Source organism: Pantherophis guttatus, chromosome 4 (genome assembly GCF_059756535.1).
Source record: "Pantherophis guttatus breed Tessera chromosome 4, ASM5975653v1, whole genome shotgun sequence".
Classification (NCBI taxonomy): Eukaryota; Metazoa; Chordata; class Lepidosauria; order Squamata; family Colubridae; genus Pantherophis; species Pantherophis guttatus.
Window position 1 is genome coordinate 14142249 of NC_142066.1, and position 21076 is coordinate 14163324.

General features: G+C 47.4%; 1 protein-coding gene across 1 annotated transcript in view; it reads right to left on the reverse strand.

Moving 5' to 3' along the window:
- Nucleotides 1-15102, reverse strand: part of RPGRIP1 (RPGR interacting protein 1) — a 66209-nt gene extending 51107 nt beyond the window's left edge. The window contains exons 1-6 of the mRNA XM_087893351.1: nt 15006-15102; nt 11899-11958; nt 8565-8703; nt 3782-4106; nt 2488-2576; nt 1572-1697 (exon numbers count right to left, since the gene is read on the reverse strand). Of these exons, the coding sequence (XP_087749477.1) occupies nt 1572-1697; nt 2488-2576; nt 3782-4106; nt 8565-8703; nt 11899-11958; nt 15006-15090 (824 nt within the window). The 5' untranslated portion in view covers nt 15091-15102. The remainder of the gene's footprint in view (nt 1-1571; nt 1698-2487; nt 2577-3781; nt 4107-8564; nt 8704-11898; nt 11959-15005) is intronic.
- Between the last annotated feature and the right edge of the window lie 5974 nt (nt 15103-21076).

Below are 21076 nucleotides of genomic sequence, written 5' to 3' on the forward strand. Positions count from 1 at the left end.
AAAGTAAAAAAAAAAAAAAAACTCTGATGATCGTGCGACTCAGCTGAGCGTGGTGGGGGGGGGCGCAGGGATTTTTGCTACGGGTTCTCCGAACTGCCCGCCGCCATCGCTACCGGATCGGGCGATCCGGTCCGAATCGGGAGCATTTCACCCCTGGCAAATTAACAGAATAAGAATTGGAAGGGATCTCGGAGGACTTCTAGTCCAACCCCTTGATTAAGCAGGAAACCCTATACCCATGATGGCGAACCTATGGCATATGTGCCAGAGGTGGTATGCAGCACCCTCTCTGTGGGTACGCGAGCCATCGCCCCAGTTCAGCTCTGCCGCGCAAGTGTGTGCGCCTCCCGCTGGCCAGCTGGTCTTTGGGTCTCTGCCACGCATGTGTGTGGGGGTGAATGGGGGGGACATGTGTGTATGCTTAGGGGGTGGGGCACACTGGCCAGCTGATTTTCATCTGGCCCCGCCCACACCGCCCCTGCCAGGAGTCTCCACGCAGCCTGTTTTGGATGCCAGGTAAATACAGGCCTCACCTGGAGGCTCTGGGAGGGCGTTTTCAGCCTCCAAGGGGGGAGGCTGTTTTCGCCCTCCCCAGGCTCCAGGAAAGCTTCTTGAGCCTGGGGAGGGCGAAAAATGGGTCTCCCGGGCCCACCGGAAGTCAGGAAACCAACCATTTGCAGCCTCCAGAGGTGTCAGGTAGGCCTGCTAGGCCCAAAAGGGGGCGCAGGGGGCATCGCGTGCACATGCATAGGAGGCAAGGCGCAGGGGACATTGAATTATGGGTGTGGGCATGAACGTGTGCGACCCCCCCACCCACTTTTGGCACGTGACAGCAAAATGGTTAGCCATCGCTGCCCTATACCATTTCAGACAAATGGTTGTCCAATCTCTTCTTAAAAACCTCCAGTGTTGGAGCACCCACTACCTCTGGAGTCAAGTCGTTCCACTGATTGATTATTCTAACTATTATAGGTGTAATTCCAGCAGTAGTGGGTTCCTCCCGGTTCGGTCCGGTTCGGCCGAGCCAGTAGCGGTGACGATATGACGTCACCGAACCGGTTCTCCCACCCCCGCCCTCCCACCCCCCCACCCACGTTATTCTCACCTTTTATTTGGTCCCACCCCCAATCTATTGCTGCCTCCTGAGTCCCGGCTGATGACTAGAGGGAAAAAAATTGTTTAAACTTTTGCCGCGGGGCTTCAAAGGGCCGTCCTACAGCTGATCAGTGTTAAAAGCAAACAAATGAGTCAGGTCGTAAGTGCGAGGACTGGTCGTAAGTGCGAGGACCTTCCAGAAATGACTGTGACCAGCTAGCAACGCCCACCTAGTCACATGATCTCCAAGCCACACCCACAAAATAAGCCACACCCACAGAACCGGTAGTAAAAAAAATTTAGAACTCACCCCTGAATCCCAGGTGTGGGATTCAGCATGTTCGGACCGGTTCGGGCGAACCGGATGGTAATTTTACATCCGGGCAGAGAATCGGTTGCTAAAATTTTTGAAACCCACTCCCTGTGTAATCCTAAATCAAATCCGTTGAGGGAGACAAGAACCAAACAAACTTTACCGGTATTCCTGCAAGTTTAGATAGCTTTTCTGAGATTGAATGTATTCCAGATCAATTTCTTTATCAGGTGTGAAACTCAACGATTCATGATCCTTGTCTAACTCAGCCAGCACCAGACTGTGGGTTCTGAAAGAAGAATCAAAGCAGAAATATACATTTGTTTTTCATGAATTAATAGGAAGGAGTTTTAAAGATTGACCTTTTTTCTTGCAGGTTAAAAAGAATCTTTTTTAAAAAAATATCTCACCTTTATTAAGGGAGCAAAGGTACCTAATATTCCTTCCTTTCTTATTTTCCCCAGAATAACAGCACTGTACAGCGAGCTTGGTTGAGAGAGAGTGATTGGCTTAAAGTCATCCAAGAGTCTTTCATGCCGAAGGTGGGACTAGAACTCACCATCTCCTGGTGATTGGCCCAAAGATACGCAGTCAACTTTCATGCCTAAAATGGGACTAGAATTTACAGTCTCCATATGATTGGCTCAAAGATACCCAGTTGACTTTCATGCCGAAGGCGGGACTAGAACTCAACATCTCCTGGTGATTGGCCCAAAGATACCCAGTCTACTTTCATGCCTAAGATGGGACTAGAATTTACAGTCTCCTGATGATTGGCTCAAAGATACCTAGTTGACTTTCATGCCGAAGGCAGGACTAGAACTCACCATCTCCTGGTGATTGGCCCAAAGATACCCAGTCAACTTTCATGCCTAAAATGGGACTAGAACTTACAGTCTCCTGATGATTGGCTCAAAGACACCCAGTTGACTTTCATGCCGAAGGCGGGACTAGAACTCACTGTCATCTGACGATTGGTCCAAAGGCACATTTAATGACTAAGGCAAGACTAGAAATCACAGTCTCCCAGTGACTGACCCACAATCAGCTTTCGTACTTAAGGCGGGACTAGAACTCACAATCTTTCGGTTTCTGCTTGCAACCTTTCCAGAACATCATCACCATATCTGGGAGAGATTGGCCTGGTTGTCATTCTTGATATCTGCATCTCTGTCACCCAAAAACAGAAACAAAGAGAAAAGGATGGACTGACCGCCATGTCCTTGAATCTCTTTAGACTTCCCCTCATTCGACAAAGGCATAGCGTCCATAAAAAGTCGACTTGATGACTTCCAATCGAGTGCATAATTTCAACCTAGAACCTGTTGTGGCCCCTCCAGCAACCGAATCAGAGGAGGAGGAAGAGGAGTGGGAGTCAGGATCAGCATCAAGGCAACCTGAGAGCTCTGGGGCGAAAAGAGGGAATGGAGCTGGCGGAGAGAGAGACAGCCTGGGTCGTCTGTCAACCCTCAGATGGAGAGTCAACAGTCCCCAGAGGTCTGGAGGTGGCTGATGAGGAAGAGGAGGAACAGCTGGGTCCAGTGCCTGACGCGCGGATGCGCAGAAGGCAGAGGAGAGGAGAGCAGTGGAAATCTATGGGCTGGTCCTTGGGATGGAAAAGCCACCACTGCTAGCGAAGCCCCACTCTAGCTCTGGGAAGAAAAGGAAGCAGAGATGAACAGATGCTCGACAGACTTGTTAGCCTGCTGGGAAAGAAAGAGAGATTTTTTTCCGGGGCTGCTGGCGCTCATAATTAAGTTAAGTTTACTTTATTGTCATTGCACCTCGTACAACGAAATTAAATTCCATCTTCAGTGTACATCATACATAAGAAAACTATAAAAAAAATAAATGAAACAAAAACACACATCCTTCACATTCTACACAATTGAATTGAAAACCCCTGATATTGCATTAATCTTGCACTATATAGTAGAATTCAACATAGTTACTGGTCTGGGATAGAAGCTGTTTTTCAGCCTATTTGCTCTTGTTTTTAATTATCCTGTACCGTCTGCCAGATGGTAATAGTTCAAAAAAAAAAAAAGTGGTGCCCAGGATGAGATGGATCTTTAAGGATGTTTTGAACTTTCTTAAGGCAGCGGGAGCTATAAAGAGGGGAGTGGGCAACCGATGATCCTCTGGGCAATGACGTTGACCCTCTGGAGCGCTGTCCCATTTGCCACTGTGCAATTGGCAAATCATACACAGGTGCGGTAAGTTAAGATACTCTCTATGGCGCAACGATAGAAGGTCACCAGCAATTTTTCATTCAGTTGTTGTTTCCTGAGATCAATAAAGGAATCATCGATTGATTACAGAAGGTTTGTCGTGTTTGGGGAGCAGAACCTTCCCAGCGATGAACGCATCAACCTTCTTACCTTTGTGTGACTTCTTGGGCCCTTGTCTAGGAGAGGTATGTGGCCGACGAAAGCCCGTGTTGACCTTGGCTGTGACATGGCCATAGGGACAGTGACGGCTGCAGCCCTGCAGTTGTAGCTGTTGCTTGTAGAAGAGCAGGTGACTCCTCAAACGCTGGTTGAGACGTTCCAAATCCCAAACCCGTTCCTGCATCTCTTCCAGACCCTCTTCCAAGTCCAGGTGCCGCACAGAGTTTTGAATGTAGCTTCCAGGTCTCCTATTCCGGGTTTCCTGTTGTGCTCGGTCATGATTCAGTCTTGAGAGTTTGGTGCCCATCCTGGTTAGGAATAAGGAAAGAACATCCAATCTCGGTCTTCCCAGAGAGTGATGTTGTTGTAGCAGGACCCTTACAGATTCACAGAGTTGAAAGGGGCCTTGTAGGCAGTGGTGAAATCCAAATGTTTTTACTACCGGTTCTGTGGGTGTGGCTTGGTGGGTGTGGCAGGGGAAGGATACTGCAAAATCTCCATTCCCTCCCCACTCCTGGGAGAAGGACATTGCAAAATCTCCATTCCCATCCCACTCTGGGGCCAGCCAGAGGTGGTATTTGCCGGTTCTCCAAACTCCAAATTTCCGCTACCGGTTCTCCAGAACCTGTCAGAACCTGCTGGATTTCACCCCTGCTTGTAGGTCATCTAGTCCAACCCCCCACCCACCCAAACAAGAGACCCTACCCTGTGATGGTGAACCTATGGCACGGGTGCCACAGGTGGCACATGGAGCCATATCTGTGGGCACGTGAGCATTGCCCTACCTCAATCCAGCACGCATGTGTGTGCTGGCCAACTGATTTTTGGGCCTTCCGGGCCCACTGGAAGTTGGGAAATGGGCTGTTTCCAGGCCTCCGGATGGCCTCCAGGGATGGGGGGGGTGGGGAAGGCCATTTTTGCCCTCCCCAGGCTCCTAGAAAGCCTCTGGAGCCTGGGAAGGGCAAAAAATGGGCCTACTCGGCCCACCATGCCATCGTGTGCGAAAAGCGGGGGGGGAGTCACACGTGCATGCATGAGGGGGACGGGGCACATTGAATTATGGGTGTGGGCACGCGCATGCGCAATCCCCCCCACTCCCCCCCTTTTGGCACGCGATGGCAAAAAGGTTAGCCATCACTGCCCTACACCATTTCTGACAAATGGCAGTCCAAACTCTTCTTGAAGGGATGAAGGTCCCACAACTTCCGAAGGCAACATCTCTTCCACTGGTTGTTTGTCCTCACTGTCAGAACATCTCTCCTTATTTCTAGGTTGAATCTCTCCTTGATCAGTTTCCATCCATTATTCTTTTTGTCTGGCCTTCGGGTGCCTTGGAAAATAGCATGACCCCCTCTCCTCTCTGTGGCAGCCCCTCAAATATTGGAAGACTGCTATCCTGTCTCCCCTAGTCCTTCTCTTCACTAGACTAGCCATGCCCAGTTCCTGCAACCATTCTTCTTATGCTTTGGTCTCCTTGTTTTGGTTCTCCTAAAGCAGAACCCTTGTTTGGCTTTCTGATTTAGGAGCTCAACCATTACCATTGTTTAAGGTTGTCATGGGTGACACAAGCCAGAGAAGTCCCAAAGGTGCTTTTTCGAGAGGCAACCAGGCTTTCTGGTCCAGAAAGTCCGGTTGCCTCTTGAAAAAGCACTTTTGGGGACAACCATGAGATGGATGACCGAGAATCTCCACAGACAAAAGCCAAAGAATTGTGTAGGGAAAGATAGAAGAACTGAGTAACCTTGAACAAATGAAATTAACAGAATAATAGAATTGGAAGGGATCTTGGAGATCTTCTAGTCCAATCCCTGTCCCATTTTAGACTAGTGGTTGTCCAATCTGGTCTTAAAATCCTCCAATGATGGAGCACCCACAACTTCTGGAGGCAAGTTGTTCCACTGACTAATTGTTCTGCGAGGACATTTCTCTTTAGTTCTAGGTTGCTTCGCTCTTCGATTAGTTTCCACCCATTGCTTCTTGTCCTAACCTCAGGTGCTTTGGAGAATAGCTTGACTCCCACTTCTTTGTGGAAGCCCCTGAGATATTGGAACATTGCTATCATGTCTCCCCTAGTCCTTCTTTTCATCAAACTAGACATACCCAGGTCCTGCATAGTCTCAAAGGATGTCCTGTTAACTTACAGCGGCCTGAGGAATTTGATGTTAATACAGGTAATCCTCAGATTATCATCACAACTGAGTCAAAAAAAAACTGTTGCTAACTCAGACAGATGTTAAGTGCATTTTGCCCCATTTTATGATTTTTTGCCACCGTTATTAAGTGAATCACTGCAGTTGTTAAGTTAGTAATGTGGCATGGCCCTGGGATGCTGCAACGGTCATGAGCCTAACCCCTCAAATATTGCAAGACTGCTATCACATCACCCCAAGTCCTTTTCATTAGACTAGACACACTCAAAATATTGCCCAGTGAAATTATTGTGATGTGTTTTTGTGTATCACTCTAAACAACATGAGTTTCACATTTCTCATCATCAAAATATGTCTTTAAATAATCTTGGGAACGAACACCTTCCTCTTTTCCTTAGTTGTTAACTTCTTTAGGTGTCAATGCTACGTTGCAATTCTGGTGTCCTAAGAGGTCATTAGAGCTATAAGTGCAGTGAACATGACAGCATCTGTAGGAGTTTGCATACGTGCAGGAATTTTCCTAATCTCGAAGGCAAACCTCAGATAAGGAAGGTTACATGCACGTAAGCGCCAGGAAATGACATTAGAAAATAAGACCCTAGATCTGTAAATAAGAGGAGACGAAGTGGGATGTATGTTAGACTTTAACTATAGCCAAACATTATAAGTGCTTAAGCAAAGCAGTAATGATTAACCTATGATTTAAGTTACCTGGAAGATTCTGTGAGCCAATGATATTCTGCCAAGTACGCTGTAACTTGAAAGTAACAAACTATATAATGTCACTATGTAAGGCAATAAACTACCACATTTATCTTCAACCTTTGTGTGTGTGGTCACTCAACAAGCAACATCTCCTCCCACTTGCAAAGAGCTATTAAACATCTGTCATTCATTCTTTTTTAATAGAATAGAATAGAATTAAGTGTTGTACCTTATGATTCTTGATGAACGTATCTTTTCTTTTATGTACACTGAGAGCGTATGCACCAAGGCAAATTCCTTGTGTGTCCAATCACACTTGGCCAATAAAGAATTCTATTCTATTTTATTTTTTTAAAAAATGCTTAAAAAAGGAAAATTCCTTTGAGCTGGAGCAGTAGATTAGGGGTAGAGTGACTTGGAAGATGACCAATGAGTCCAGGGGAGTGGGGAACGGAAAGGGAGGGTTTTGGGTCTGGAAGTCAGAGTTGGCTGCGATGAGTCGGAGCTAGAATGTCGTGCTTAATAAATGGGAGTTTTTCTTCAAAGACTTTTTTTGAAATGCAATTTATTTGAGACGACCTCGAAACCTGACAGCTTCTTCAGCTCTGACTGGATGGTGGGGAATAGAAGGATTTACATTCCTTGCAGACAGCTGGTCATTTGCATCCTTTCAGAGGGTCATTGAAGCACTTGGAGGTTTATCTGTGTCCTCAGGGAACACCGATGGTTCCTGTAATCTACAATTTTTTCCCCCTCTGGAAATCCATTCCTACTTCCACATCATTCCAAGGTGTTCATCCCAAATTGGATAGCTACCCTTTGAATGGCGTGGGAGTATGAATGGATTTTCAGAGAAAAAACTGCCAGGAACCACTGGCACTACTCAGGTGACCCTGAAAACACAAATCAATTTCCAAGTGGCCTCAACGACTCTCTAAAAAGGATGCAAATGACCAGCTTTATACAAGGGGTATAAATCCTTCCATTCCCCACCATCCGGTCAGAGCTGAAGAAGCTGTCAGGTTTCGAGGTCTTCTCAAATAAATTGCATTTCAAAAAAAGTCTTTGAAGAAAAACTCCCATTTATTAAGCACGACATTCTAGCTCCGACTCATCGCAGCCAACTCTGACTTCCAGACCCAAAACCCTCCCTTTCCGTTCCCCACTCCCCTGGACTCATTGGCCATCTTCCAAGTCACTCTACCCCTAATCTACTGCTCCAGCTCAAAGGAATTTCCCCCCTCCCATCCCTAGGGGATATTAGGTGAAAAGTCAAACATCCCTTTTCAGATGCCTCCACTTCTCCTTCTTATGTCAGCACTAGAGTAAATGAAGCTTGAAGTGCTGACAGAAGCTTCTTGGATGAGAAGCGAAACGTCTTTGAAGAAAAAACCAGAAAGTCCTGTTGTCTCTTGAAAAAGCAACTTTGGGACTCCAAGTGGCCTCAACGACTCACTAAAAAGGATGCAAATGACCAGCTGTCTGCAAGGAGTATAAATCCTTCCATTCCCCACCATCCAATCAGAGCTGATGAAGCTTCTTGGATGAGAAGCGAAACGTCTTTGAAGAAAAAAACCAGAAAGTCCAGTTGCCTCTTGAAAAAGCACCTTTGGGACTCCAAGTGGCCTCAACGACTCACTAAAAAGGATGCAAATGACCAGCTATCTGCAAGGAGTATAAATCCTTCCATTCCCCACCATCCGGTCAGAGCTGAAGAAGCTTTTTGGATGAGAAACGAAACGTCTTCGAGGAAAAAACAGGAAAGTCCAGTTGCCTCCTGAAAAAAGCACCTTTAGGACCACAAGCGAATTAATGAACATACCATCAATGGTTATGTACCTTAGTCTATCAGAAAGATCCCCAGGGTTTTATCCAATGGATAACCACGTTTTTAATAAATTTGCGGGTTACCTTTTGATCTTGTTCTCCTGCTTTTGAGTGAGCTCTTTGAGCAGCAAATGTTCATCACGAAGCCGTAGAAAATTGTCAGCCAACTCTGCCCGACTCACTCGGCTGATCTGGTGACGAGTCTTTGCTAACAAGCTCGATCCTGGATGAGGAAAGAAAGACCAGGTGAGAATTACTCTGTTTCCCCGAAAATAAGACATTTATTTATTTATTTATTTAATTTATTTAATTTATTTATTTAATTTATTTACCGCCCTTCTCCCAAAGGGACTCAGGGCGGTGTACAGCCAGCATAAAACACACAAATATAAAATTTAAAAACAATTTAAAAAATATTAAATAGTTTGGCCCATATCTAATTAAAATAAAACTACCCGATTGAGACATTTAAAAATTAAGAATTGACAATTAAAAAATTAAAAAATTAGGCCAGCCCAGCTTCTTGAAATAAAAGCGTCTTGAGGGCCCAGCAGAAGGTGCTTAAGTCGGGAATCCTCTGTATCTCAGGGGGACAATTTGTTCCAGAGGGCAGGAGCCGCCACAGAGAAGGCTCTCCCCTTGGGGGTTGCCAGCCGACATTGCTTGGCCGTTGGCACCTGGAGGAGCCCCTCTCTGTGGGAGCGAATTGGCCGGTGGGAGGCTATTGGTAGCAGCAGGCGGTCTTGTAAATACCCAGGTCCTAACCCATGGAGCGCTCTGAAGGTGGTAACCAATACCTTGAATTGCACGCGGAGGACCACTGGGAGCCAGTGCAGCTTGCGCAGGAGAAGTGTTACATGGGAGCACCATGACGCTCCCATAACCACCCGCGCGGCCGCATTCTGGACCAGTTGGAGCCTCCGGGTGCTCTTCAAGGGGAGCCCCATGTAGAAAGCATTACAGTAGTTCAGGCGAGAAGTAATGAGAGCATGAGTGACCATGTGTAGGGAGTCCCGATTCAGAAAGCGACGCAACTGGCGGATCAGGCGAACCTGATAAAAAGCCCCCCTGGCCACGGCTGTCACATGTTCTTCTAAGGACAGCTGTGCATCCAGGAGGACACCTAAGTTGCGAGCCCTCTCCGTGGGAGCCAATGACTCACCCCCAATAGTCAGAGATGGCACCAACTAACTATATCGGGATGCCGGAAGCCACAGCCACTCAGTCTTGGACAGGTTGAGCTTGAGCCTGTTTCTCCCCATCCAGATCTGCACGGCCTCCAGATACCGGTACATCATGTCAAGGACATCATTGAGGTGGTCTGGGGTGGAGATGTACAGCTGGGTGTCATCAGTGTACTGGTGGAACTGCACCCCGAAATCACGGATGATCTCACCCAGTGGCTTCACATAAATGTTGAACAGAAGGGGCGAGAGGACCGACCCTTGTGGCACCCCACACATGAGGTGCCTCGAGGTCGACATCTGGCCCCTTGTCAACACAAACTGCGACCGGTCAGAGAGAAAGGAGGAGAACCACCGCAGCACAGTGCCTCCCACTCCTAACCCCTCTAACCGGCGCAGCATGATACCATGGTCGATGGTATCAAAAGCCGCTGAGAGATCTAATAGGACCAGGACAGAGGAAAAACCCCTGTCCCGAGCCCTCCAGAGATCATCAACCAATGCGATCAATGCCGTTTCCGTGCTGTACCCAGGTCTGAAACCCGACTGGAATGGATCAAGATAGACCGCTTCATCCAGGTACTGGGGGAATTGTCGCGCCACCACATTCTCAACAACCTTCGCCACAAAGCGGAGGTTGGAGACTGGATGATAATTCGCTAAAACAGCCGGGTCCAGAGAGGGCTTCTTGAGGAGGGGCCTCACCACCGCTTCTTTCAAGGCGGCAGGAAAGCAACACTCACTCAAAGAAGCGTTGATAATCCTCTGGAGTCAGCCTCATGTAACCTCCCGGGAAGCCAGCACCAACCAGGAGGGACACAGGTCCAATAAATATGTGGCCGTGCTAAGTCTACCCAGAATCCTGTCCACGTCTTTGGGAGTCACCGGATCAAACTCCTCCCAGATAACACTCTCAAGACCTTCCTCCATCACCCCGTCTGAACCTATCCCGCCAGAGTCCAAGCCTTCCCGAATTTGAGCAATTTTGTCATGCAGATACTGTACAAAATCCTCAGCTCTACCCTCCAAGGGGTCTTCCCGCGCTCCCAGATGGAGCAGGGAGCGGGTCACCCTAAACAGGGCAGCTGGGCAGTTATCTGCAGATGCGATAAGAGCGGAAAAGTAGTGAGACTTTGCCACTTTTATCGCCACTAGGTAGGTGTTAATATGAGACCTCACCAGTGTTCGATCAAATTCGGACCGGCTGGCCCTCCAACCACTCTCTAGGCGTCTTTTCCGGCACTTCATTTCCCTCAGCTCCTTGGAAAACCAGGGAGCCACCTGGGATCGGCACCAGGTCAGAGGCTGCAAAGGCACAACGCGGTCCAAAGCTCCAGTGGCCACCGTATCCCAGGCGGCCACCAGGTCTTCAGCAGCGTCATGAGCCAGAACCTCAGGGAATGGCCCAAGCTCCATCTGGAACCTATCAGGGTCCATCAGGCGCCTGGGGCGGAACCACCTGATCAGTTCCGCCTCCCTGAGGCGAGGTGTAGCGGTTTGAAGGTCAAGTCGAAGGAGAGAATGATCTGACCATGACAAGGGCTCGATCACAATATCCCCTATATCAAAATCATTCAGCCATTGGCCAGAGACAAAAACCAGATCCAGAGTGTGTCCCCCCGTGTGAGTGGGGCCATGAACTAACTGGGTCAGGTCCATGGCTGCAATGGAAGCCATGAACTCCGAGCCGCCTCAGACATTTCATCAATAGATGGCAGGTTGAAATCCCCCATGACCATAAGCCTGGGGGTATCAACCGCCACCTCGGCTATCACGTTGAGCAGCTCAGGCAAAAATCGGGCTTTTGAGTGCATGCTCTAAAATAAACCTCCCCCGAAAATAAGCCCTCCCTGAAAATATTTAAACGCAGAGATAAAAATCAGGTAAGATGGCAAGAGGAGCCTCATCTTGCTCTATGCTCCCCAAAATAATAAGACCTCCCCGAAAATAAGGCCAAGCGCTTATTTCGGGGTTCAAAAAAATATAAGACAGGGTCTTATTGTCGGGGAAACAAGGTGCATCTGGACTGGAAACCAAGGGGAAGAAATGTAAAATTAGGGCGTATCTGGCATTTCCTCCTCAGCTCACATCTGATTTCTCCAAGTATATAGAATTCCTATTCTTGTTTCTCACTGGATTTATCTGAACTCTGGTTGCGTGAGGTGCACCCGTCCACCGAATCTGTCAGTGGATCAAGAAGGTTGGCTTTTAATTAAGAACTCTTCATTGCCCACCTTTCATTTGGATTTTCAGCCTTTCAGGTTTGGCAGGGATCAGGGCTGAAGAAGACACACCTAGAGAAAGAAGAAGTGAAGAGAGAAACTTGGGTGAATGAACTATTACCATATATTGAGATCTACCTACCTACCTACCTACCTACCTATCTATCTACCTACCTATCTATCATCTATATCATTTATCTCTCATCTCTGTCTGTCTCTGTATATCTATCATCTCTATATCTATCTATCTATCTATCTATCATCTGTATATTTATCATCTATCTATCTATCTACCTATCATCTCTCTCTCTTTCTATCATCTATCTATCCACCTATCATCTATCTATTTATCTATCTATCATCTCTATGTATATCTGTCATCTCTATCTCTATCTATCTACCTATCATCTCTCTCTCTCTATTTATCATCTATATCATTTATCTCTCATCTCTATCTCTGTCTGTTTATCTATCATCTCTATATCTATCTATCTATCTATCTATCTATCTATCTATCTATCTATCTATCATCAGATAGATGATGGATCATCATCTGATAATCATCTCTATCTCTATCTATCTATCTATCTTCTCTCTCTCTCTCTCTCTCTCATCTATCTATCTATCTATCTATCTGTCTATCTATCATCTATCTATCTATCTATCTATCTATCTATCTATCTATCTATCTATCTATCTTATATACATGCCCATCTGGCATATATGACTCTGAATACCGTTCAATAAACACTTCAAGAGATTTTCATCAAAATATTGCAGCATTCTCCCACAAATATTGTTTATAAATTGCTGTCTTTTATTCCCCTTGTGGTTCCTTGGGTTATACTATATAAAGATCAGGTTGAGGCTTGGACACATGGGGAAATACAGAATGGCTTTGCTGCCTTCCTTGCCAAATCAGCCCTTATATGAAGGCAAAGACTAGAAGCAAAAATTTGAAGCAGTTTCACAGCCACTTCTGTCATGTTGAGTGGGACATAGAGGAGTGGGAGATAAGCCACGTTTCAGTGTTTTGCAGAGTAGACATCTCCGCTTCAGAGATTCAAAGTCAATTCATAAAATCGGTATGGAATTGCATTACATTTATCTGGATAGTACTTTTCTACTTGTCTTGAGAAAGAGCTAGTGTAATGACCCGGGACATGGCACGAAGGCAACACAGCCAGAGAACCGGTATGAGTCCCTTTATTGGCACCAACATCCCGTTTACTCTCCGGTCTGGAGAAAAACTCTCCCACAAACCTGTAGCAGCTTCTGACTGCAGATACTCCAGTCCAAACGGTGTAGGCAGAATGACTGCAATCAATCACTCAAGATAATGAATCCCAGATGGGAAGAATAATTCCAGCAAGACAAGATAGGCACACAGTAGCATGGCAGTAATTCAAACAGTCAGGAGGGAATGCCAGGAACGCAGGCCACAACTCTCAACACCAGATTAATTCAGCATTTGTTCCCGACAAATGCCCCTCCCAACTGCCTCTCCTTTAAACTCCATCCCCAGGTGTGCCCTGTGAAGGGAATCAGGGCCGTTTCCTTCCTCGTAAGCCATGCAACCCACGTTGCTCTCTTCTGCGTTCTTCCCTGCGTGCACTCGGATGAGGAGGGGTTGGGCCTTGGTCTTCATCTCGACTCCCTCTCCCTTGTTCTACCTCTCACCTGCTCTGTCCAGCCTGACTTTGCCCTTCCCCAGTTTCCTCCACAGCTAACGGAGCCGCTCTCTCGCTCTCTGTCAGCTGTTCAACTTCCGTCTCAGATTCAGACTCCGACGGGGGCATGACAGCTAGCTAGATTCTTTACCCGTTACAATCAGTTCTACAAGTAATCATATCATGGTTGACATGTCGTCATCTCAGCAGGTGGCAGCATCAAACCAGCTTTGGCTGATCCTTGGGAAAGCTAAACAGGGTCAGACATAATAACCTGTACATGAATAGGAGACCACCAAGAAATTCCAAGCCGATAGAGACTTCATAAAACATCCCAAAATTGCTCTGTACTATTGCAAGACAACAACACAAATGTACTCAATGAGCCCCTAGGAGTCAGGCTTACTTTAAAGAAGGCTCTGTGTCTGACTCTTGGGTCTCAAAGCTAATGACTGAGATCCTGTGTAGAGAAGCAAGACATTAAGGATTCCCGCTCCCAGTGGTGGTATTCAGCCGGTTCGTACTGGTTCAGGCGAACTGGTAGTGGCGACCTGCCACCCACCCACCCTGGCGCTATGCCATCCTATTTAGCCACATTTTCTAAGCCGCTGTTGTGACCTAGGCTCAATTAGGCATTACCAGACACAATTAGTCTTAAACAAACCTATTTTATTATAACAGCTGGAAATTACTTCATTCTCATCTTAGTCCAAATTAATTCCAAAACAAGTCCTTCAGAAAAAGTCCTTTGGCTTATCACAAACCTTTATCTTCTTCGGCGCCCTGCCAAAGGCCTTTCTTGGCAAAGCCCCACAAAGTTCAGAAACAAGAGACACCAACTGGAAAACAGATTTAGCAACGTTGCTTTCCTACAAAGTGGCCAAGAGCCTTTGATGCTCTTTTAAACCTTATGGGAGGGGCCAATCATCTCCTGGCCTTACTCCCGAGTCGTCCTTTTTGCTTTAGCTGCTCCTGCCTTCTGGCAGCTCTTCGCATGCGTGCACTAGGAACAGGCTCCTCCTGTTCCTCTGCCTCTCTGATGTCATCCTCTGGAGGCTCTGGAGTCCGCACATCACTCCCAGATGGTCCTGGCCCCCTCTCTGCCTCCGATGCAGAGCCCTCATCCGGGCCTTCCCCAGACTCCAGGACTGGCCCATTGTCCTCCGCAGCCTCCTCACTGTCCGACTCCATTGCTAGCTCTGCGGACTGCTGGCGGATAACAACAGCCACATGCATGCATGCAAGCCGCACGCATGATCAAAGTGCACACACGGAAGGTTGAACATATGTGTGCTCACATTTTCGGTGCGCAGGAATCCGGTGGTAAAATTATGTGAAACCCACCTCTGCCCCCACCCCCCACGATAATGGGATCCCAAACTGGTTCAGCATTGCAGTTCCAGACATCAGGAGAATACCAGCGTCGAACTCTTAATCTTGAAGTCTAACCTTGAAGGGCTGCTAGTATCGAGGGTTTCTGATCCATCTCTTGCACAGTCAGGTTTCCTGCAATTTCACCCAGCAAAACCGACATAGCTTGGGACAGATGAGAAGTGGCTGTAGTAAAGACAAAAACAACAAAGAGGCTAAAGTACAAGCAAACAAACATTATTAGCCCAACAATAACATCTCTGCTCAAGGGACGTGGTGGCTCAATGGCTAAGATTTTGAGCTTGTTGATCGAAAGGTCGACAGTTCAGCGGTTCGAATCCCTAGTGCCGCATAATAGGGTGAGCTCCCATTACTTGTCCCAGCTTCTGCCAACCTAGCAGTTCGAAAGCACGTAAAAAAATGGAAGTAGAAAAAATAGGGACCACCTTTGGTGGGAAGGTAACAGCGTTCCGTGCACCTTTGGCATTTAGTCATGCCGGCCACATGACCACGGAAATGTCTTCGGACAGCGCTGGCTCTTCGGCTTTGAAACGGATATGAGCACCACCACCTAGAGTCGGGAACGACTAGCACATATGTGCCAGGGGAACCTTTACCTTTTACCTTTTATTGCTATTAAGAACTAAAATATAGGTTCAGAAGAACATCTCTGCGAGAAACGGAATGAAGTTGGAAATTTGTATTTATTCCCAAGCTCCCGTTGAGGGATTGTTTATTCCATAGTGTTCACTTATTGCAGGGCATATCTATATCACATGCCAAAACAATTAGACACAGAAACAGTTTTTTCCCTTGTGCCATCATTCTGCAGAACACCTAATTCCCACAGTGCTGTCTGATGTCTAACTATATTTACCCATGCAGTGTAGCTGTATTGCTTTTATCCTTCTCATTTGTTCCTCTACTCTGTCTTATTGGCATTATGACGATATTTTATATATTATGATGATTATTACGTTGATATTATGGTTATTATTACTTTGTTGATTTGCATGTACACTGAGAACTTATGCACTGGAGACAAATTCCTTTTGTGTATATATCACACGGCCAATAAATTATTCTGTTCTGTTCTGTTCTGTTCTGTTCTATTCTATTCTATTCTATTCTATTCTATTCTATTCTATTCTATTCTATTCTATTCTATTCTATTCCATTCCATTCCATTCCATTCCATTCTATATGCTGTTCCATCCCATCCCATCCCATCCCATCCCATCCCATCCCATCCCATCCCATCCCATCCCATTTTATTCTGTTCCATTCCATTCTATATGCTGTTCCGTCCCATCCCATCCCATCCCATCCCATCCCTATTCCTATTCCTATTCCTATTCCTATTCCTATTCCTATTCCTATTCCTATTCCTATTCCTATCCCATCCCATCCCATCCCATCCCATCCCATCCCATCCCATTCCTTTCATTCTATTCCATTCCATTCTCTATGCTGTTCCATCCCATCCCATCCCATCCCATCCTATTCCATTCCATTCCATTCCTTCCATTCTATTCCATTCCATTCCATTCCATTCTCTATGCTGTTCCATCCCATCCCATCCCATCCCATCCCATCCCATCCCATCCCATCCCATCCCTAATCCTATTCCTATTCCTATTCCTATTCCTATTCCATCCCATCCCATCCCATCCCATCCCATCCCATCCTATCCCATCTCATCCTATCCCATTCCATTCCATTCCATTCTCTATGCTGTTCTGTCCCATCCCATCCCATCCCATCCCATCCCATCCCATCCTATCCCATCCCATCCCATCCCATCCCATTTTATTCCATTCCATTCCATTCTATATGCTTTTCCATCCCATCCCATCCCATCCCATCCCATCCCTATTCCTATTCCTATTCCTATTCCTATTCCATCCCATCCCATCCCATCCCATCCCATTTTATTCCATTCCATTCCATTCCATTCTATATGCTTTTCCATCCCATCCCATCCCATCCCATCCCATCCCATCCCATCCCATCCCTATTCCTATTCCTATTCCTATTCCTATTCCTATTCCTATTCCATCCCATCCCATCCCATCCCATCCCATTCCATTCCATTCCTTTCATTCTATTCCATTCCATTCCATTCTCTATGCTGTTCTGTCCCATCCCATCCCATCCCATCCCATCCTATCCCATCCCATCCCATCCCATCCCATTTTATTCCATTCCATTCCATTCTATATGCTTTTCCATCCCATCCCATCCCATCCCATCCCATCCTATCCCATCCCATCCCATCCCTATTCCTATTCCTATTCCTATTCCTATTCCATCCCATCCCATCCCATCCCATCCCATCCCATTTTATTCCATTCCATTCCATTCCATTCTATATGCTTTTCCATCCCATCCCATCCCATCCCATCCCATCCCATCCCATCCCTATTCCTATTCCTATTCCTATTCCATCCCATCCCATCCCATCCCATCCCATCCCATTCCATTCCATTCCATTCCTTTCATTCTATTCCATTCCATTCCATTCTCTATGCTATTCTGTCCCATCCCATCCCATCCCATCCCATCCCATCCCATCCCATCCCATCCCATCCCATCCCATTCCCATTCCCATTCCCATTCCCATTCCCATTCCCATTCCTATTCCTATTCCTATTCCTATTCCTATTCCTATCCCATCCCATCCCATCCCATTCCTATTTCTATTCCATCCCATCCCATCCCATCCCTTCCTATCCTATCCCTCTCCATATTACATATTACCCAACTTGTATCTACTTTGGTGACTCCAATTCAAAGTAGTTCTGTGGATCTTTGAAGCCTTGAATGTTTGTCTCAAAGGGACCTGAAGGACTGGCAATATCTTGCAGGGAATTAAGATAATTTTTATAAGAGTTTGAGTTAAGAGAGAAGAGAAAGAGAGAGAGGGAGTGAGGGAGGATAGATAGATAGATAGATAGATAGATAGATAGATAGATAGATAGGCAGGCAGGCAGGCAGACAGATAGGCAGGCAGGCAGGCAGGCAGACAGATAGACAGACAGACAGACAAATAGGCAGGCAGGCAGGCAGACAGACAGACGAAAGACAGACAGACAGATAGATAGATAGGAAGGCAGGTAGATAGATAGATAGATAGATAGATAGATAGATAGATAGATAGATAGATAGGCAGGCAGGCAGGCAGGCAGGCAGGCAGGCAGACAGACAGACAGACAAACAGATAGATAGACAGGAAGGCAGGTAGGTAGGTAGATAGATAGATAGATAGATAGATAGATAGATAGATAGATAGACAGACAGACAGACAGACAGACAGACAGACAAAAGGCTAAAGGTTAAAGGTTAAAGGTAAAGGTTTGTACATATGTGCTAGTTGTTCCCAACTCTAGGGGGCAGCATTCATCTCCGTTTCAAAGCCGAAGACGTCCAAAGACGTCTCCGTGGTCATGTGGCCCGCATGACTAAACACCAAAGGTGGATGGAAGGCTGTTACCTTCCCACCAAAAGTGGTCCCTATTTTTTCTACTTGCATTTTTACGTGCTTTCAAACTGCTAGGTTGGCAGAAGCTGGGACAAGTAACGGAAGCTCACCCCGTTAGGCGGCACTAGGGATTCGAACCACTGAACTGCTGACCTTTCGACTGACAAGCTCAGAGTCGGACAAGCAGAGAGCCAGTGAGCCACCGCATCCCTAAATAAGTAAATAAATTACTTGAACAGAAGGGCAAGACAAACCACGTCCTTCTTGTTCTTGAGAAAATCGACTTTTCCATGAGTTCAACAGGAAGTCAGTTCAGTTCAAAGGAAACCTGCCTTCAAAGATAAGATACTAGGGTGACGCAGTATTTCAGTTTCATTTGCAAAACCACGATGCTTTGGAATCGGTGGGAAGCTACGAGATCCTAGGAAAAGATACACTTGATTCAAAGATTGGACTGCCGTTTGTCAGAAATGGTGTTGGGCTGTGATGGTGAACCTATGGCACATGTGCTGGAAGTGGCACACAGAGCCATGTCTCCCGGCATGCCAGCGGCAAGTATCCGCATGCGTGGGAGTGCCAGAAACCAGAAGAGCAGTTCTTCGGCACGAGCTTCCAGTTACCAGTGTGTGAATGTGCGCCGGCCGGCTGGTCGCGTGCGTGGGAGTGCCAGAAACCGGAAGAGCAGTTCCCCAGCATGAGCTTTTGGTTTCCGGTGTGTGCATGCCCGCCGGTCAGCTGGTCTGTGTATGCGTGGGAGCAGTTCCCCAGTGTGTGCTTCCAGTTTCTGGCGTGCACATGGACACTGGCCAGCTGGTCTCCACACATGTGGGTGCACCGGAAACCGGAAGAGCAGTTCTCTGGTATTATCTTCTGGTTTCCGGTGTGCCCATGCACGCCAGCCAACTGGTCTCCGCACATGTGGGTGCACCGGAAACCGGAAGAGCAGTTCCCCGGTGTGAGCTTCCAGTTTCTGGCCTCCACACGCGCAGGAGCACCGGAAATCAGAAGAGCAGTTCCCCAGCGCAAGCTTCTGGTTTCCGGTGTGCTCATGTACTCCGGCCAGCTGGCCTCAACACACACGGGAGCACCGGAAACCAGAAGAGCAGTTCCCTGGCAAGCTTCTGGTTTCCGATGTGTGCATGCACATCGGCCAGCTGGTCTCTGTATGCGTGGGAGCAGTTCCCTAGTGCAAGCTTCTGGTTTCCGGCATGTACATGTGTACCGGCCTGCTCTCCGCGCCGGGGAAGCACCGGAAATTGTAAGAGCAGTTCCCTAGTGCAAGCTTCTGGTTTCCGGCATGTACATGTGTACCGGCCTGCTCTCCGCGCCGGGGAAGCACCGGAAATTGTAAGAGCAGTTCCCCGACACAAGCTTCCGGTTTCCGGCGTGTGCATGTGCACCAGTCAGCTGGTCTGTGTGTGCGCGGGAGCACACTGGAAACCAGAAGAACAGTTCCCAGCACGTGCTTCCGGTTTCCGACATGCGCATGCGTGTTGGCCAGCTGGTCTCTGGAAGAGCAGTTCATCAGAGGAAGCGTCCAGTTTCTGGTGTGGGTATGCGCACCGGCCAGGTGGTCTTCATGCGCGCATGCGCGTGCACACCGGAAAACCAGAAGCTCTCACTGGAGAACTGGTTTTCTGGCTTCCGGTGCTCCTGCACGCACATGTGCACACTCCCATTTTAGCACTCTGTGCCGAAAAGATTCACCAACATTGGTGTAGGACAGTGATGGCTAACCTTTTTGCCGTCACGTGCCAAAAGCGGGGAGGAGCGTGGGGGGTCACGGGTGCCTGTGCCCACATCCATAATTCAATGCGCCCCACCTCCCGCGCATGCACACGTGACCCCCCCACACTTCCCCCTGCTTTTGGCACATGATGGCACAGTGGGCCCAGTAGGCCCATTTTTCCCTCTCTCCAGGCTCCAGATGCTTTCTAGGAGCCTGGGGAGGGCAAAAACAGCCTTCCCCATCCCCCGGGAGGCCTTCAGGAGGCTGGAAACAGCCAGTTTCCCGACTCCCGGTGGGATCGGAAGGCCTGAAAATCAGTTGGCTGGTGCGCACATACACGCTGGAGCTGAGCTAGGGCAACACTCGCATGCCCACCAATATGTGGCACCCGTGCCATAGGTTCGCTATCATGGGTGTAGGGTCTCCTGTTTGGGTGGGGAGTTGGGCTAGATGACCTACAAGGTCCCTTCCAACTCGGTTAATCTGTATACAAAGAGTTGCAGACAAGGGCTATACATGTGTGCCATTTTCTCCAAAGCACCCAAAAGTGCTTTTTCAAAAGACAACTGGACTTCCTTTGTTTTTCCTCCGAAGATGCTTCAACGTCTCATCCAACACGTTCTGTTCTTCCGTTCGCCAGTAACGCAGATGAACCGGAGAAGCTGAAGAAGAGGGTAGGACAAGAAGCAATGGGTGGAAACTAATCAAGGAGAGAAGCAACTTAGAACTAAGGAGAAATTTCCTGACAGTTAGAACAATTAATCAGTGGAACAACTTGCCTCCAGAAGTTGTGAATGCTCCAACACTGGAAATTTTTAAGAAGATGTTGGATAACCATTTGTCTGAAGTGGTGTAGGGTTTCCTGCCTTGGCAGGGGGTTGGACTAGAAGACCTCCAAGGTCCCTTCCAACTCTGTTATTCTATTCTATTCTTGTTGTG